Here is a 17097-nt window from a genome sequence, read left to right on the forward strand (position 1 = left end):
GTAGAGACGGAGGACGGTGTCGGTATCCACAATCCTTGGTGGACCGCAAATTCATAACAAAGGCCAGTGCAATTTACCCTTATGCAGCCTGTAGAGCCTCCAGCTATGCTGTCGACAGTAAGGGCTGGTCAGGTGTGGACTTTTCAGCCTTGACATTAACCATCCCAGTACTGGGGAGACGTGAACATGTTAAAGCAGCAAGGGTGGATAGGTTAGCACCAGCTCAGACAAGCTTCCAGACCACTCCGTCTGAGCATCCAGGGGCGCCTGTCTGTTTACGAGAGAACCAGACGAGGTATGCGATACCCGCGCCAACAGACTGAACCCGTGTCCAGTCCCCCGAGACCGCTGAACTGGAAAGTAACGCCCATGCGAGGGCACCAGGCGAGGAAGTGCAGAGCAGCACACAACCAAGCCAAAGGCTCAAGCCACAACCGAAAACCCTGGTGCACCTGGAGAAGCGGTACCCAGCAACGGAAACAACATCCCTATCCTTTCCGAGGGCCAAGCCCAAGTCCAGTAGGAAGTATACGTGCTGTCCAAAGGAACAGTTCAGACGAGCAGGAGCAGATGTCAGCTTCAGAAAATGGGTGCATGGAGACCCACCGCTCTCAGCTCTCTAATCAATTCAGTTTGTTAGGAACAAGGATTATACAAGAGACTCTTCTGGTGGCACCAGAAAACGGCACACGCCAAAACAGTTGGTGGCTGTCAACTAAGTCGTGGGAGCTTGCTTAGCCATGAACATTCCGGCATTGCTGGGTTAACAAACCCAAAAGACAGGTGAGGAAGTCCTTCATGGAAGGGGTAGGCAAGGCGTTGCAGTTATAGATCTGTGAGGGCCAAAGAATGGAACGACCCAAGACCAGGTCAAGGCCTCTATGCCACTCCTCTATCGGTTAGCATTCGAGCGAGTAGCTGTGATATTCTGGGTCTTCCTCAAAAAGACCCCCAAGAAAGCAGTATACAATACACTTCGGGACTGCTACCCCGTGCGGAAGCAGTACTCTAGCAAAACACCAAGGCTAAAGCTGTAGTGCCGGTCATTAACAGACATTTTGCCGAGGTAGGTTGCTTCCGCATCCTTGGTCAGAGAGTAATTTCCTGGAGGGACCAGGAAACTCGTGGGAGGCGCTATGGGGTAAATCACTTGCTTGCCCTTCTACCCATAACCAATGGCTGGCACAGATTGTAATGGAACTTGGGCATTAATACGTAAAAATTCGTGAATAAAATCACCAATGATGGACTTAGTGTTGCGATTCCTTTGGCATAGCGGGTTGTACCAATCCCAGGTTTAGGGTTTCACCGTTTGATTGTGTATAGCCTCAAAAGTGTTAAGGGGCAGTTAAGTTGTAAAGCAATGGGAATTGGTTTTCCGCTTCTCAGGTAGACAACATTTGGATTGTAAGCACCTTACCAAAGGACCTCTGACATTTCGTTAGTCCTTGCCCAAAAAATATAAGATTGCTCAGAAAGAGCAAAGAGCTGGATACAACATACAGATAGCATATCCTTCAGGTAGGAACAAGGTTAGGTCGTTGAAGGCAACAGCTGTAAACGAAAGCAATGCAGAGGGACGATGAGAGTGTTAAGCAGGGGCCTTATCCTGCAAGGGGAAGGTTGCTGTTAGATTGAACAGACACTGACTCCATTGAGCACTGATCGTCAGCTGTGATTAAAAATCTCTCTCAGCCAGACCGTGTGGGGAGTTTGAAGGGAGGAATTTGATTGAGTAGGAGGTTGCAAGGAATTAGAGATGAGAAGAGTTTAATAAGAGGAATAGAAAGTTTGGAAGGATGCTGCGGTGGATTGTGAGTCGCAGAAGAACCTAGGTAAGGGCACCAGCTGTGTAAAGGGAGGAATGAAGCCCTCACAAGCTGAGGGTGGAAGAGGAAGTACCAGGGGAAGGAACGCTATTCAAGTGGTTCACACAACCTCGAGGGCCCCTGGGTTGGACCTGAGGTAGAGGGCGGGCCAGGTCCCTTTCCCTCCCTCTCCACTCCCCTCCTCCAAGGACACTAGTGGAGTAATTAAGAACCGGTTCAGAGGCAAGCAATAGCGCCCTGAACCTACCCCAGAGAAGAGAAAGCACGAGACCCAGCAGAACAGTACCGTCAATTTGCCACAGGCCCATAAGATGGAAGCATCATGAGAAGGGCCATTCACGGTCCAAGAGCGCCTGGGAGCTGTTAACTACCTTATAGCATTTCCCAATTCCTCCCTAAAGCCCAGAGTGTAAGATATTAATTCTCTCAAGCCCTTTTATTCCAGAGACTTACAGGTTTGTCAGTTTACAGCCCAGGGAGAAGATGACGCTAAGTGGCCTGAAGGTGTCTATTACCAAGGAAAAAGTGACGGTGGCGTGGAAAAGGTGAATCTCTCCACAACCCTGGAACGTCTCCAGCGGTAACAGATCAAGGAGCTGTGCACTAGCTTTGCCCCACTGTTCTCAGCCACCCCAGGACGGACTGAATGAGCATACCACTCCATTCACCATGACACCTGCCCTGAGCCCCTTCCTGCATACTGCACTCCCTCCCAAACCCCGCACTCCCTCTCACACCCCAATCCCCTGCCCCAGCCCTGCATACAAATTTCCCCACCCAGAGGTGGCCCTTGGCCCAAAAAGTTTGCCCACCCCTGATTTAGACTGAGATCTGACAAGATTAAAATATCGCAGGAAGCTTCAACACTATTTGCATTTTTTTCTGAGGCACTGCAGTATACTGGAGATCTTAATATTACTCTCCTCGCAGTTTTATTAACAGGAGTGTCAAATAGGAACATACAACCAGATCTACAAATACTATTAGAGGACAGGTCCAGGTAGCAGCAGGGAGAGCGGGAGGCAATTCCAATGCCAGATTTGCAGAAGGCAAAAGGGGAAGACAAGGCTGATCCATCACCTGTCCTACCCCCGGGGCTCATTAGCAAATGACCATTCTGACCCCCCCAGCTGTGTTCAGTGAGATATTTGTCATTTGATGCTGCAGTAGCCATGGTTAGGAAATGTGTCCATGGGGAATTGTTGGCAAAATGTAACATGAAGTCTGCATTCTGGTTGCTTCAAGTGCATCCTAGGGACTTAAAGTGAAATCCAAGCAGGTTAGAGGGCCATTACTATTTTGATAGCCACGTGCAAGGGGTGCTCAGTGTCATGTGCCACTTTTGAATGATTCAGCTCCATGCTGAAGTGGGCAATGGGGCGTGAGACTGGTCTGCCTCATGCAGTGCACTATCTCAATGACTTATTTGCAGGAAGGTTAGAAACAGACAACCGAGAGTTCGTGCTACAGACATTTCAGAACCTAACTGAGCACCTCAGGATCCCATTTTCCCTTGGAAAAAACAGAAGGCCCTACCCAAAGTTTAATGTACCTGGGCATCAAACTGGCCACAATTCAGGGTGCTTCTAGGTTACCAACAGAGAAGTCAGAATCGGTCAGGGAAATGCTACAGGCTCTCAAAGGGGCAAAGGAAATTACTCTAAGGGAACTATATAGCTGGGCATGGGACACCTAAACTTTTCATGCCAGATATTGGTTCCTGGTCCACCATTTTGTTTCCATCTGGCGACTGCCTCCTCTGCAGTGCAAGAATCCCACCACTTCATTAGAATGACAAGGGGGATGAAAGAAGACAGAAGTGTGGGAAAGATTCCTGGAAGTGTTTAATGGAGTTTCAATATAGCATTTGGACTGGTGGCTCAAAACTGAGCTGCAGGAACAGTCTGACACCTAAGGAGGCACAGGTTTGGGGGTTTACTTTCAAGAAGAGTGGTGTGCACATAGGTGGCCAGAAAGCTGAGGGCTCAGGGCATTACCAGGTATCGCCTTCCTTGAATTTTTTCCCTACATGAGTGGCACTCACTATTTGGGAAGCAAACATTCAGAAAAGTACATTTCTGACAAGACAAACTGTGGTCGCTTTTGTAACTAGACCTAAGTAAGTAAGTTGGCTAAGACTGCTCAGGAACCAAGGCTGGTGAGGGTTTTTGTTTTAAACTACTTGCATTTTAACATCCCTTTTTGCACAGTACATGTCCCCAAAGTGGCTAAGGGTGTTGCCAATGCTCTCTCTCAATTTCAGGCTGACAGATTCTGGAAATTCACTCTATTCACTAGCAAGGATCCACAGGTGATGCCTCAATAACTCTGGAACCTGACTCTGCTGCCCCATGGACTATGAGGGCCTAGAAGGCCAGCCTTTCAGAATTCAGGTAATTTAGGGCACAGGAAGGGCTTCAGCATGGGTGGCCCATAATACACACAGGGTGCCACAATTTGGCTCCCTTTCCTGTCTCTGGTCAGCCCTACTGGAGTAGGCTGATAGGTTTCCCAGACGAACGTGGGCATTTCAGAGTGCAGAAACTCTTAGAAGGGTGGTTCAGGAGGGGCGGGCACCCAAGAGACAACAGGTTACCTGTAACACTGGAAACCATGACAGGGTTAGGACAGGCTATGCAGCTGTGGGAGGGAGGTCATTTTAATTGAGGGAACATTTGTTGCTGCTTTCTTTGGTGCTTTTAGAATGAACGAACTGGTGGTTATGGCAGCAGCAGATAGGTGCATGTCTGTTATATTTAACACGTGCTAGGACCTATCTGCAGGAGCAGTGTCCCTGCCCTTAAGGGACTCGAAAACAGACCAGAAGGAAAAGGGGGGTTATGTGGTGTTGAAGGAATATGCAAATGGGAGCTTGCACCCTGTAAAGGCAATAAGAGCCTTTCTAAAAATACAGTGCAACTGGCACTATTGTTCATACACCATGATGGGAGCTACCTGATAAGATACCCCAATTCAGTGCAGTATTGAGGAAAAACCTTGCACTACTTGCCCCACCCCCCAAAAAAACCATTGGTACTAATTCTTTCAGGATCGGGGCAGCTATGTCAGAGGCTGCAGGGGGGTTGGCCCATGGTAGGTGCAGCCAACAAGGTACTGGAAATCAATGCATTACAGGACTTACTTAAGGAACAGACAGAACATAACTAATCCATGTGCTTTTTTGTTTCAGAAGCTACTCAAAGTGTATGCAACATCTGGATTTGCAGGCACTATATACTGCATTATGCCCACAAAAGGGCAGGCAGGACTGCAACTGGAGCTCAGCTGGGTGTCAGGGCCAAAGCAGTTTGCCTCCAATTGAAAGGCCACCAAGATATTCCTGGACACTTGAAGTTCACTAATGGGCAGGTTTCAGAGTAGCAGCCATGTTAGTCTGTATCCGCAAAAAGAACAGGAGTACTTGTGGCACCTTAGAGACTAACAAATTTATTTGAGCATAAGCTTTCATCGGATGCATAGAATAGAACATATAGTAAGGAGATATATATACACAGATAGAGAGCACATAAAAAGGTGGGAGTTGCCCTTTTCAGACAGTTTGACAAGAAGGTGTGAGGATACTGAACATGGGGAAATAGATTCAATGTGTGTAATGAGCCATCTTGATTATCACTACAAAAGTTGTTTTGCTCCTGTTGATAATTGCTCATCTTAATTAGCCTCTTAGAGTTGGTAGGGCAACACTCACCTTTTCATGTCCTCTGTACGTGTGTATATTATCTCCTTACTATATGTTCCAGTCTATGCATCCGATGAAGTGGGCTGTAGCCCACTAAAACTTATGCTCAAATAAACTGGTTAGTCTCTAAGGTGCCACAAGTAGTCCTGTTCTTTTTACTGATGAGGCACAGGACCATCGGTTATCATCAGCTGGAAGTTTTCAGAGATGATGGTGTACATTTGGCAGATGGAGGTGCTGAGATTGCTACAGGATGTGATGGAACTGGACTGGACGGGAATTGTGGTACCAGGCCATGTAGTCGGGTGCAGGCAGTGATCAAGCTAGTCGCTGCACTCTCACAGTTAAGCGAATAAAATGAATGGTTCCCAGCAGTAAAAGTCCTGGGATTTTGGACCTTGGGCCTCATGGGCTGAGGTAAGAAACTGTGGCCTTCATGGCCCAAGGACTGCATCCTGGGCAGAGATGAGGGTGCATGGACTCAGAACTGAATCCTGTGGTATAAGTTGTATGGCCAAGAGCCCTGTAATCCTGGTGCCAGTTATGGGTTATATCAAGGGTGGACAAACTGCAGCCTGCGGGCTGCATGCAGCCCGTCAGGGCTTTGGATCCAGCCCATGGGATTGCCACCCCTGTGACGCCATGAGCCCTGCACCGCTCCTGGAAGCAGCCAGCACCACGTCCTTGCACTGCCTCGGGGGTGGGAGGCAGAAGGCTCAGTGCGCTGCCCTCACCTGCAGGAACCACCCCCCACAGCTCCCATTGGCCAGGAACGGGGAACCACAGCCAATGGGAGCTTCGGGGGAGGTACCCACAGGTGAGGGTAGTGCACAGAGCCCTCTGCCCCGCCCCCTCCCCAGGAGCCGCAAGGACGTGGTGCTGGATGCTTCTGGGAGAGGAGTGGTATTGGCATGGAATGGCATGGCACAGGGCCAGGGCCGGCAGGGAGCCTGCCTTAGTCCCGCTGTGCACCGTTGCCACCCCAGAGCTACTCAAGATAAGCAGCCCTCCTGCCACACCCCTCCTGCACCCCAACCCCCTGCCCTGAGCCCATCCCCGCACCCCTCCGTGCCCCCCAAGCCCCTGTCTGAGCCCCCTTATACAGCCCACACCCTCCTGCCCCCAATCTCTTGCCCTGAGCCCCTTCCTGCACACTGTACCCCCTCCCATACCCCACAGTCCCTCCCCCAGCCCTATATTCATGGCCCTGCATGCAATTTCTCCACCCAGATGTGGCCCTTGGGCCAAAAGGTTTACCCATCCCTGGGTTGGCAACACTGTAACCAATTAAATGCCTGGTATAGGAGAGTATGGGGGACCGGAAACAGTGGCTCTCCTTTCTGTTACAGTTTAATAAAAATTGGGGCCTGCCACTTAATTCCAGGCATGCGTCTGTCCTCATTTTGTCCACATCAAAAGGGAGCCTCTGCTCAATCACCAGTGTTGACTAAAATCTAGAATGCCTGCCTGGCTCTTTTGATAGCACAAAAGCACATGAAAACAATTCTACACCACAGTGTAAAGAAACACATTAATTTAATGGTAAGAAATGAGTTATTTTCAATGAAGAACTCCAGCTTTGAAGTGATCTAATTTATTTGCCAGAAATTCAAGAAGGAAACATGACTGCAAAATGCATAGTGAACTACCAAACCCAAGAACAGAAAAATTTACTGCCATTTACATTAGTTTCAGAATAAACCAGCCTAGATGTTATACTCATCACTCTGCTATGTGAACACTTAGGGAAAATACAATGTGGAAACTGTCAACAGTACAGGTAAATTACAGCACACCATTCTCATTTCTGTTTTCAGTAGTGTTTTTTAGGGCTGGCACTTCGTGAACATGAATACAACTTCTTGTTGAGTTTTGCCCCGAGTAACTCATATGTTGGACAGTATTCAAATGGTTAATTCAATTTTGTAGTCTCATCAACTTTTGTAACTCCTTTAATAAACAATGGAACATATAAAAGTAGATATACACAAGAGAACTCAAATAGAGATACTGAGAGTGAGAACAGATTTCCTTGTTTAACTAAGGTTAAACTGAGTTATCTGTTTATACTGAAGTTTTTTGCAGGTAAAAGCATTTTAGAACACTTTTGAACACTCGCAACATCTTTCGTGATTACATTTAAATAAAAAACAAAAAGTCCATGTACAGTAGAACCTCAGAGTTACAAACACCTGGGGAATGGAGGTTATTCGTAACTCTGAACAAAACGTTATGGTTATTCTTTCAAACACAGGTTTGAAACTTTACTATGCAGAAGAAAAATGCTGCTTTTAACCATCTTCATTTAAATGAAACAAGCATAGAAATAGTTTCCTTCACTTGTCAAATCTTTTTTTTCCCCAGTAGTTTACACTTAAACTATACTATACTGTATTTGCCTTTTTTTTTTTTTTTCGGTCTCTGCTGCTGCCTGATTGTGTACTTCTGGTTCCAAATGAGGTGTGTGGTTTACCTGTCAGTTGATAATTCTGGTATTCATAACTCTGAGGTTCTACTGTATGTGATTAAAAACCTTTAATCTGTAAACTAGAAAAAGTGAAAAAAACTACAGTTTCCCCGTGTCCAGGCAAAAGAAATTTTGACTTAATCACTTAAACTTAGAACTTTTGTGTAAATGAATATCAAAAACATTTTCTTCCCTGAACTTCATTGGGAAAGCAATCTGGCAAAAAACCGCCAGATTTTTCTCACACTCTTAAAAGCATATGGTGTGATTGCATGATAAATCACCACCCTTTGAATACAGTCACTTTGCCACTGCTTGTAATTCCAGCAATAGATCAGAAAGGGCTGCACTGAGTTCACAGAGGAAATGCTTTTCCGTGTTGTGGCTCTATTTTAAAATGCTCCTATTTTCAGATGAGGAGGCAGAAAGGAAGGAGACACAGGCAGGGACTCTTACATACATGGAGTGAGGAAGGGATCAAGTTTACATTCTGCTCACAGAGATAAAAGGCTTGATCTTGAAAGATGCTGAGCATTTTGCCCTCAATCCAGCAAACAGCACATGCTTCACTTCACAGGGGCTAGTGGTGCTTAAAGTAAAACAGGTGCTTAATGCTTTTTGAAGGATCAAGGGTCAAGGTGCTCAGCCCGCTGCAAAACTGAGGCCACACAGACTAGATGGTGGGGTGAGACAAGCTGACAGCCCTTACTGGCAGCATACATTCTCCAGCAACTCTACAAAGCTACAGGCAATTGGCCACATGGCCAGTATCAGTCAGAACTACTTCAACAATTGAGTGATGATATTTAAAATTTTTCTCCGATTAGTCTTAAGGGGAGTTCTCAACAAAAAGCAAGTGAGTGACACTACTAAAGGGGTTCCTATTGCTTCACCTGGCTGTTTCCACATTCCCTGTCACTGAATATTTTAGGTTTCATTTCCAGATCACTATTCTTAGGTTTTAAATTTTTTTTTGGTCTGTTTTTTCTTAAAACATTGGCACAGTTTTGCCAAGTGAATGAGTATCCTACACTAGAATAGCATGTGGCACTTTTCACATAAGCTGAGACATGACCGTTGGTTTGGTTTGTTTCTGTTTCCTAAACTTCTAAATTAACTTCATGATGTAATATAATCCACCTGGATTGATCCTACAACATATGTATTCTATAGCAAATTCTATGGCAAACCGTGGCAGCAGAGTGGAAACTCTGTGGCAGCTTAATACAAATTTAAAAAATTAAGATTTTCAATAAAATAAATGTGGGAAAAAAACAAATAAATTGTATTAATTCAGTTTATTTCATGCTCTCCTTTCAGTTCCAGTTTTGAATTTGCAAAATATTTTAGTACTGACAATATAGATCTGCAACATAAAATTTGCTAGGGAGAAATGTGTAAAGAAGACTTGATACGAGGGGAGAAGAGGAAGAAAATTTGGAACTGTGGGACATCACCTGGATATCATTGCTCATTATAATCAGCAGTGAAGTTTTAAAACTTATTAGGTTTCAGACCTAAACTCGTTAAGATTAAACAAAACAATATACAGCTTCCAAACATTTTCAGGCTGCCCACAGTCTCAGGACAGCAAAGCTGCACCTTTTTATAGATTCATAGTGTCTATGGCCAGAAGGGACAGTTAGATCATCTACTCTGACCTCCTCTATATCATAGACCATTAAATTTCATCCATCCAGTTATTCTGAACCCTATAATCCTAAAGTACGGCTTGTGTTTGGATAACACAGCTTCCAGAAAGGCATCAGTCTTCATCTGATGGCATCAAAAAAAGACAGTCCTTGGTAGTTTGTTCCACTGGTTAACCACCCCACTGTTAAAAATCTGTGCCTTACTTTTAATTTGTATTTGTCTGGCTTCAGCTTCCAGCAATAGTTTCTTGTTATGATTTTCTCCACTAGATTAAAGAGCACTTTAGAAGTGGTCTTATCTCTCCACGACCATTAAGGAACTTTTATACTAATTAAGTCACTTCAATCTTCTTTTTGATAAACTCAACAGATAGAGAGTTCTTTGTGTGTGTCACTTCAAGGCATTTTCTCCAGCCCTCAAATTATTTAAATGTGAATAAAGTAGAAAAGAGAAGCTTTTTACTGCAATCATAAGAGTTAGAAACTTTTTTTGAAAAAAAAATGAAAAAAATTAGAATTTACTGCACAATCACTTTCCAAAAATCTATGACCAGAGATACACAAAGCCCTGGTAATTGCTAGCGAAGTATTATCCAGGGAGAAAGATTTGAACATTTCCTTTACATTACTATGACAGCTTTCTTAGATTTTTATTGGTAATGGTTGAGTGCAATACTTTATCTTTCAGATTGTAATCATGTTGCAGTTTCTCAGATTAGAAATAATCATTGCAAGTTTTGGGAAGGAAAATGATAGGAGTAGACTGGGTCTTTAGCAGAGCTGGTTGGGGGAAAAAAAAAAAAAAAAAGATTCACAAAAAAAATCCAAATTGCAAATTCATTTTCATTCTGCAGGTTTCAAAAGGAAGTCATTTTTCTCTTATTCAAAATAATTTTGGTTTAAAGTTTTCTCTGATTTCCTCTGTTCCCCCTCCTGTTTCTTTCCTCCACACCAGTCAACCTGTCTCATTTCCCCTCCTCTCTATAACAAAAAGGGGGCATGAAAGGCAAGGAAGATAGGGAAAGGTGTGGAGGGAGGAAAACTGATAAGCCAAAAAACAAAGAAAAACATAAATATTTATCCAATTTAATTGAAAAACATAAAATTTTAAAGTTGCAAAAAAAAATTCCCTCAAAATGATTAAAGGCCTTTATGAAAAACAGTCAAAAAAATGCAGCCAGCTGCAGTCTTTTGTCTCCAAGCAAGAGAGAGACAAATTATAATAACAAAAAACACCATATCTGGCAGTTTCCTTTTCAAGCACTACTCAGTTGTTCTGAGGGTTTTAGTAAAGACCAAGTAAAATACATACAGAAAGCCAGTGTATAGCGTGTGAAGGAAGTAGGAAAACAGCTTCCCTCCAAGTTACCTACTTCTAAATATAACAGAGACAGAGCAAGATAATGAACAGAATGTTTTGTTGCATTGAGATAAACTGCATGTCCTAAATAACAAGGGGCCATTAATGTTGCTTCAGCCATGGGCGGCGAGTAATGGAGGCTTGGGGAGCCTAAGCCTCTGCCAACCTCATGCCACCAAGGGAGGGACAGGGCAGTGACACAGGCCCATGAACACTAGCCAATTTGGGACTCCTGGAAACATCTTCCCCTGCCATGGCCCTGTGGCTAGAGGAGTTCTGGTTTCCTGCTGCTGTCCGGGGCCATGGCAGAGGCACAGAGTTTTTCCCATCTCAGGGCTGAGGGGGCAGAAAGGGGCAGAGGAGGGGCTCCACTGCAGTCTCAAGCTCTCAGTCCTAGCCCCTCCCCCACCCCCATGACCCTGACTGAGCTCTCAGCACCCACTCCCATCCATCCCGGCTGGGGCCATGCGGGGGGGGGGGGGGGGGGGGGGGGGGGGGCTGAGAGGAGCGGCTAGCCTCTCCCAGCGGAAGCTTCACCTGCCACCCATGGCTTCAATAGTAAAATACAGGATTTAAAAAAAAAATTGTATTTACAGCTCAACTAACAATTGCAAGTTTAGTGCAACATGGTTTCATGGATTTTTTCCCATAGAGTCATAAATTCTAATGAAATTCTGCTAGCTTACGAAATTCTGCTAGTTCAACCTAACAATTAAACAGATTGTTTAGCAATTGTTCCACCTTGCATTTAGCTGCGATGCTTGGAGTAACACTACAGATTGGGATCTGGAAAGAAATAAACCAAAAATAATTCTTCCCCTCCTCATGATTTAAAATTTTATGCACTCTATGTAAGAAACAGCATTGAGAAACATCAACATGCTTTTCACAGACACTATCTATTTAAAATAGTCTACTGAAATTTAACAACACTTTGCCATTCAGTATAATTCACACTTTGTCATAACTATTTGCATAAGTATTTTACAGATATTCAATACCTTGGATTAATACATTCTTTCTTCTTTCATTTAGCTTCTTCCATATCAGCTGTTTTAAATCTTTATGAGAATCCAAGCAGCTCCCACAACATTTTTTGTGAGGCTAAATTTTAAAAAAGACTTAATGCTAACACCCCCCCCCATGTTATTTCTTTATACAATACAAAAACTTTTGTCGGGCTTTGTTTATCCTTGCAATATTTAAATAGACAATACCACAAGAACAACTTCCAAGTAACTCAGCACTCTTAAATTACATCTGTTACACCCAATAACTACAACAAAGTACTCCACTGCGAAAAATAGTTCTGCAACTCTCTCCAAATGCCTAAACAAATTGTTGGCACAGTACAAAGGCCATCAAAGGTCAAGACATTCTGGCTATTTCCTACCATGGAGGGGAATGAATGCCTAAGTAATGGGGCCTTCTTTCATGGAGAATGTGCAACTAGCAGCTCCCTCTCTCAAAACAGCTCCAGATTCTCTGCTGAATGCAACCTGGCAGTACAGTATAGGTAGATAGATGGTCTCTCAAGTGAGCCATTCAGGACTTTATATGTTAACACCAAAACTTTAAGATATACATAAAACTCAGTAAGAAGTTAATGCAGTTTCCAAAATTCTCATCTCCCAGTGAAATACTTTTAAAATAAATCACCTGCTGCATTCTTCAGCCTCAGGTACATCATATTACAGTAGTCTAATCTCTAACATCTAATTTTAGTGTTTTGCCACAAAGTGCAAATTCTCCAATTTAATAAAAAAATAGAGATGAGTGATCTTATATCGAACACCCAGTGCACAGTTTGTGCTTTTACAAAAGTCTTAACAATAATCGCTCACAGAATGGAATTAGCTGCTGTACACAGATTGCAAACTTTATGAGCAGCCGTTTCTGTGTGTTATGGTTTCCACATAATGTAGTCATGTTATATATCTTTTTACCTCCAGAACTGTAAATAATACTGCAAGTTTCTAAATATAACCACATTAAAAGATTACTTACCTGCATTAACTATAGCATCAACCTCAAGCAATGTAATGTCACCTCTGTAGAGAGAAACCTTCTCACTCAGACTTTTCTTCACCTGCAAAGCTTCCTCAGTGTTTTCATCTGCAAATCAAAAAAGGGGGGAAATTATGAATGATCTGAATGTGAACAATTGTAACATCTTGCATTAGAAGTTTAAAACATGGAGACAAGATTCAATAAAGAATACCATTACACTACCACTGTCAGCTTAACATAATATCTAATTATCATCTGTGCACCCACCCCCTGCAGCTGGAGCCACTCGTGTGCCCCCACCCTGCAGCCTTGGCAGGGGCTGAAGGCAGAACTGTGCCCTCCTTTCCCCCTCATGGCGGTGGGGCTGGGACTGTCAGCCCCCTCCCCATCTCTATGGGGATCCAGGTATCATTCCTCCCCCTTCCGGCCTCTCTCTCTCTCCTCATTATTTTCAGTAAAAGTCACCAATGGGTAAAATTTTGTTACCCCAGACCTGTCAGTGACTTATACTAAAAATAACTGACTGAATCTTAACCTTAATTATGTGGTTATTCTTGAGAAAATATAGTTATGACAATTTTCAGTTTTACCCCTAGAGGGCACTGATAGCCCAAAAAGGGACACAAGCCCTTGATAGCTACTGTACTAGTTACACTAATTTATGTTTTGGAAGTTTTTGCTTAAAAACAAAGCCCCTTAAATGTCAATAAATTATTAATCAATTTGTAAGCACCTAAAGGATAATAGGGTTATACAGAATAGCCAGAATGAATGTCAAAAACAAATTAAGCCAAACCAACCTAATTTCCTTCTTTGACAGGGCTACTGACCTAGTGGATTGGAGTGAGAGGGGAGTTGAGAGGAAATATTTTAATAAGGCTTTACAGTCCCAAATGACATTCTCATAATCAAGCTAGGGAAAGGTGATAAGATTACTGAGAGGCAGGTGCATAATTGGTTGAAAAAACATACTTAAAGATAGTTATCAATGGTTCACTGTCAGACTGGGAGGGTATTTCTAGCAGGGTCCCTCAGGGGGTTCTCCTGGATTCCATACTAATCAATATTTTCATTAATGACTTAGATAATGGAGTGCAGAGTATGCTTATGAAATCTGCAAATGGCACCAAGCTGTGAGGAGTTGAAAGCACTTATAGAACAGAATTAGAATTCAAAATGACCTTAACAATTGGAGAATTGGTCTGCAATCCAAAGAAATGGAATTCAATAGAGACAAATGCAAAGAACAACACTTAAGAAGAAAAAAAATGAAACGCACAACTACAAAAATAGGTAATAACTGGCTAGGTGGTAGTGCTGCTAAAAATAGTCTTGGGGTTACAGTGGATCATAAAATGGCTTAGGAGTCAACCATGCAGTCAAGAAAACAGCTAATGTCTTTCTGAGGTGTATTAACAGGAATGTCATAAGAAAGACAGGTAATTGTCTCACTCTACTCAGCAGTGGTGAAGCCTCCACTGGAGTACAGGGTTCAATTCTGGGTGCCACATTTATTTTTTCTTTAGAAAAAATTTGGACATACTGGAGAGTGTCCAGAGGACAATATCAAAATCAATGCAAGGTTTAGAAAACCTGACCCATGAGGAAAGGTTAAAAATACAGGGGATATTTAGTCTTCAAAAAAAAAAAAAAGGCTAAGCAGGGACCTAATAACCGTTTTCAAATATGTTAAGAGCTGTTGTAAAGAGGGTGGTGACCAATTGTTCCTGTCCACCAAAAGTAGGACAAGTAGTAAAATGGGCTTAATCTGTGCAAGTGAGATTTAGGTTAGCTATTAGGGAAAAACTTTGTAACTAAAAGGGAAGTCAAGTTTTGGAATAGGCTTCCAAGGGAAATTGTGGAATCCCCATCACTGGAGGTTTTTAAGAAAAGATTGGACAAAATACTGTCAGAGATGTTCGAGATAGGACCAAGTAAACCTAAACACAGGGGTTGGACTTGATCTCTGGAAGTCCTTTCCAGCCCTACATTTTTATGATTCCATATCTGAACACGTTGAGAAAAAACTCTGTATGTAAACATTTTTAGAATTTGTTTTCATGTATGTCTACTTGGTAACAGCCATGGCACAAAAAGAAACAAATCACACACACAACCAAAACATACATGCTGGGGAAGGAGGTGGGAGAATGAAGGGAATCTTATTTGCAGCATTAGTTAATAAAGCTCCTCTTAACTACTAGAACAGCTACATGAACTCCAGCCTTTAGGTTAGAAGCAAAGAAGGATAAAAGAAATGATACAAAAAGAAAGCCTAAGAAAAGCCTAAACAAGTCCATCATAAAAAACGTATATGATTGGTTTGCAAAGGTCATACAATTAGCCCAGACACCCCAGACACACAGAATCCCATCATTACATCAAGGCGTAACCAGTGCGGGGCAAGCGGACCAGCCGCCCAGGGCACAAAACAGCGGGGGTGAAAAAATGGAACAGTGTAGGGGGGCACATGGAGTCACGTGCCCCCACCCCCAGATTTCTGCCTTCCATTTAGCACAGAGGTTTTCAAACCATGGCAACATGCCTCACAGTTTGAAAACCGTTGTCTCCTGCCAGGAACCAACAGATCAGAAACTGGTGGGAGCCACATGGCGTGCTCAGGCCCCTAGCTTTCTGCACTGTGGGAGCTGGGGTGCTGGCTGGCTGCCTGGCAGCGCTCCTTGCCCTTTTTCCCAAGCTAGACCGCCTCTGCATGGCCAGGAGATCCCCAGGCAGGGCGGGTGGCACAGATCCAAGCCGTGCCCCAGTGCACTTTTGCCAGCTGGCACTGGGCTCCTCCAGAGAGAGGCAACACTTCCTGGAGCCATCCCCTATCTGTAGGGCCCAAGGTGCTTGTGCTGTTGATGGGCAACGATTGTGAATAAATCTAAAACTGCAGGTAGCAACCAGATACCGTCCAAATGGTCTAAATCACTGAGGACAAGAGACTACACGCCCATTAGGCTTTACGGACTTACAGTTTAAACATTTTTTGTAAACTCAGAGTAGGAGGGGGGAAACTCATTGTGCCTTCTGATTATATACGTTGCCAGCTCATCTCAGTTTTAGAGTATAAAAGGCAGCTGCCAGATCTGTCAGTAATTTATCAGTACATACGTTAAGTCATGTTTTAAACAGTAAACCAAACACATGTTCATTCCTGTACTGTGGGAGTCTGCATCATAATTACAGTACTAAGATGACATTTTTAGAGTAAGTTTTCAGCGTATTATAGTAGTTACTCCTCTTTCAGCTTGGATTCAAGCCCACATCAAGTCATAAGTGAAACTGAACTGTCAAACTGACAATTTAATGAGAAGGCATTTTCAAACCTCAATGAAATTAAATCCTTCATTATAAAAAGCTAAAGGGAAGATTTAGTGGGAGTAATGAGAGAAATGTGTAAGATTCTGGCACATTTGGCACACTTTCCTTTCAAGCTATTTACCAATCCTTGTAGTACTTAGTTTTGCTTTGATTTGTGCTTGAAGAGTTGATATTTCTTCTACTATGCAGGTGACCAAAAAAATAAATTCTCATTAGCTCTGCTTTAGACCACGAACTTCAGTCTAAAGACAAAGCAACTCTCTGCTTATTCAAACTTTGGGAGAACCACCATCTAGAGCCATAAACATTTGTAAGAACAAAGTTCAGAATTTGTTGACATCATCAGTGAAAAACTCTGACAAGCACTTAGGGGATGGATGGTGCTGGTATTTGTTCAAGAGCCACACACATCCAGCCATTATCTAAATCCATTTTTCAATGCACATAGCTATCTCCCTTCCAAATGTTCATCCCAAAGTCCTTAGACCGCAATCTTCACTTTTGATCAATGACTGTTGGATTCTCCCGTCATTTCAGTGGATGAGCATTCAGCTAGCATTGACGTGAGTTCTGGGTTTGTTTCCATGGATTCTCATGTGGGAAGCAAATCTGATCTTGGATTTGCAAATGTGACTGCATATCTTTCAAGTGTAGTCATCGCTGGAAAAAAGGTTTGAGGCACTGGTCTTAAGATATGCTCTCTTCTCCTGCAGAGACCTCACATACTGCTCCTTAAAAGTGGGCACGGCCTC

The 17097-nt window shown here is 43.3% G+C and overlaps 1 protein-coding gene across 3 annotated transcripts in view; it reads right to left on the minus strand.

The window, feature by feature from the left end:
- Nucleotides 1–17097, minus strand: part of MACROD2 (mono-ADP ribosylhydrolase 2) — a 1390378-nt gene that overhangs the window by 1313215 nt on the left and 60066 nt on the right. For all 3 annotated transcript variants that reach the window (XM_075064471.1, XM_075064469.1, XM_075064470.1), the window contains exon 3: nucleotides 13016–13123. In XM_075064471.1, the coding sequence (XP_074920572.1) occupies nucleotides 13016–13123 (108 nt within the window). The remainder of the gene's footprint in view (nucleotides 1–13015; nucleotides 13124–17097) is intronic.

This window comes from Chelonoidis abingdonii, chromosome 3, assembly GCF_003597395.2.
Source record: "Chelonoidis abingdonii isolate Lonesome George chromosome 3, CheloAbing_2.0, whole genome shotgun sequence".
Lineage (NCBI taxonomy): Eukaryota > Metazoa > Chordata > Testudines > Testudinidae > Chelonoidis > Chelonoidis abingdonii.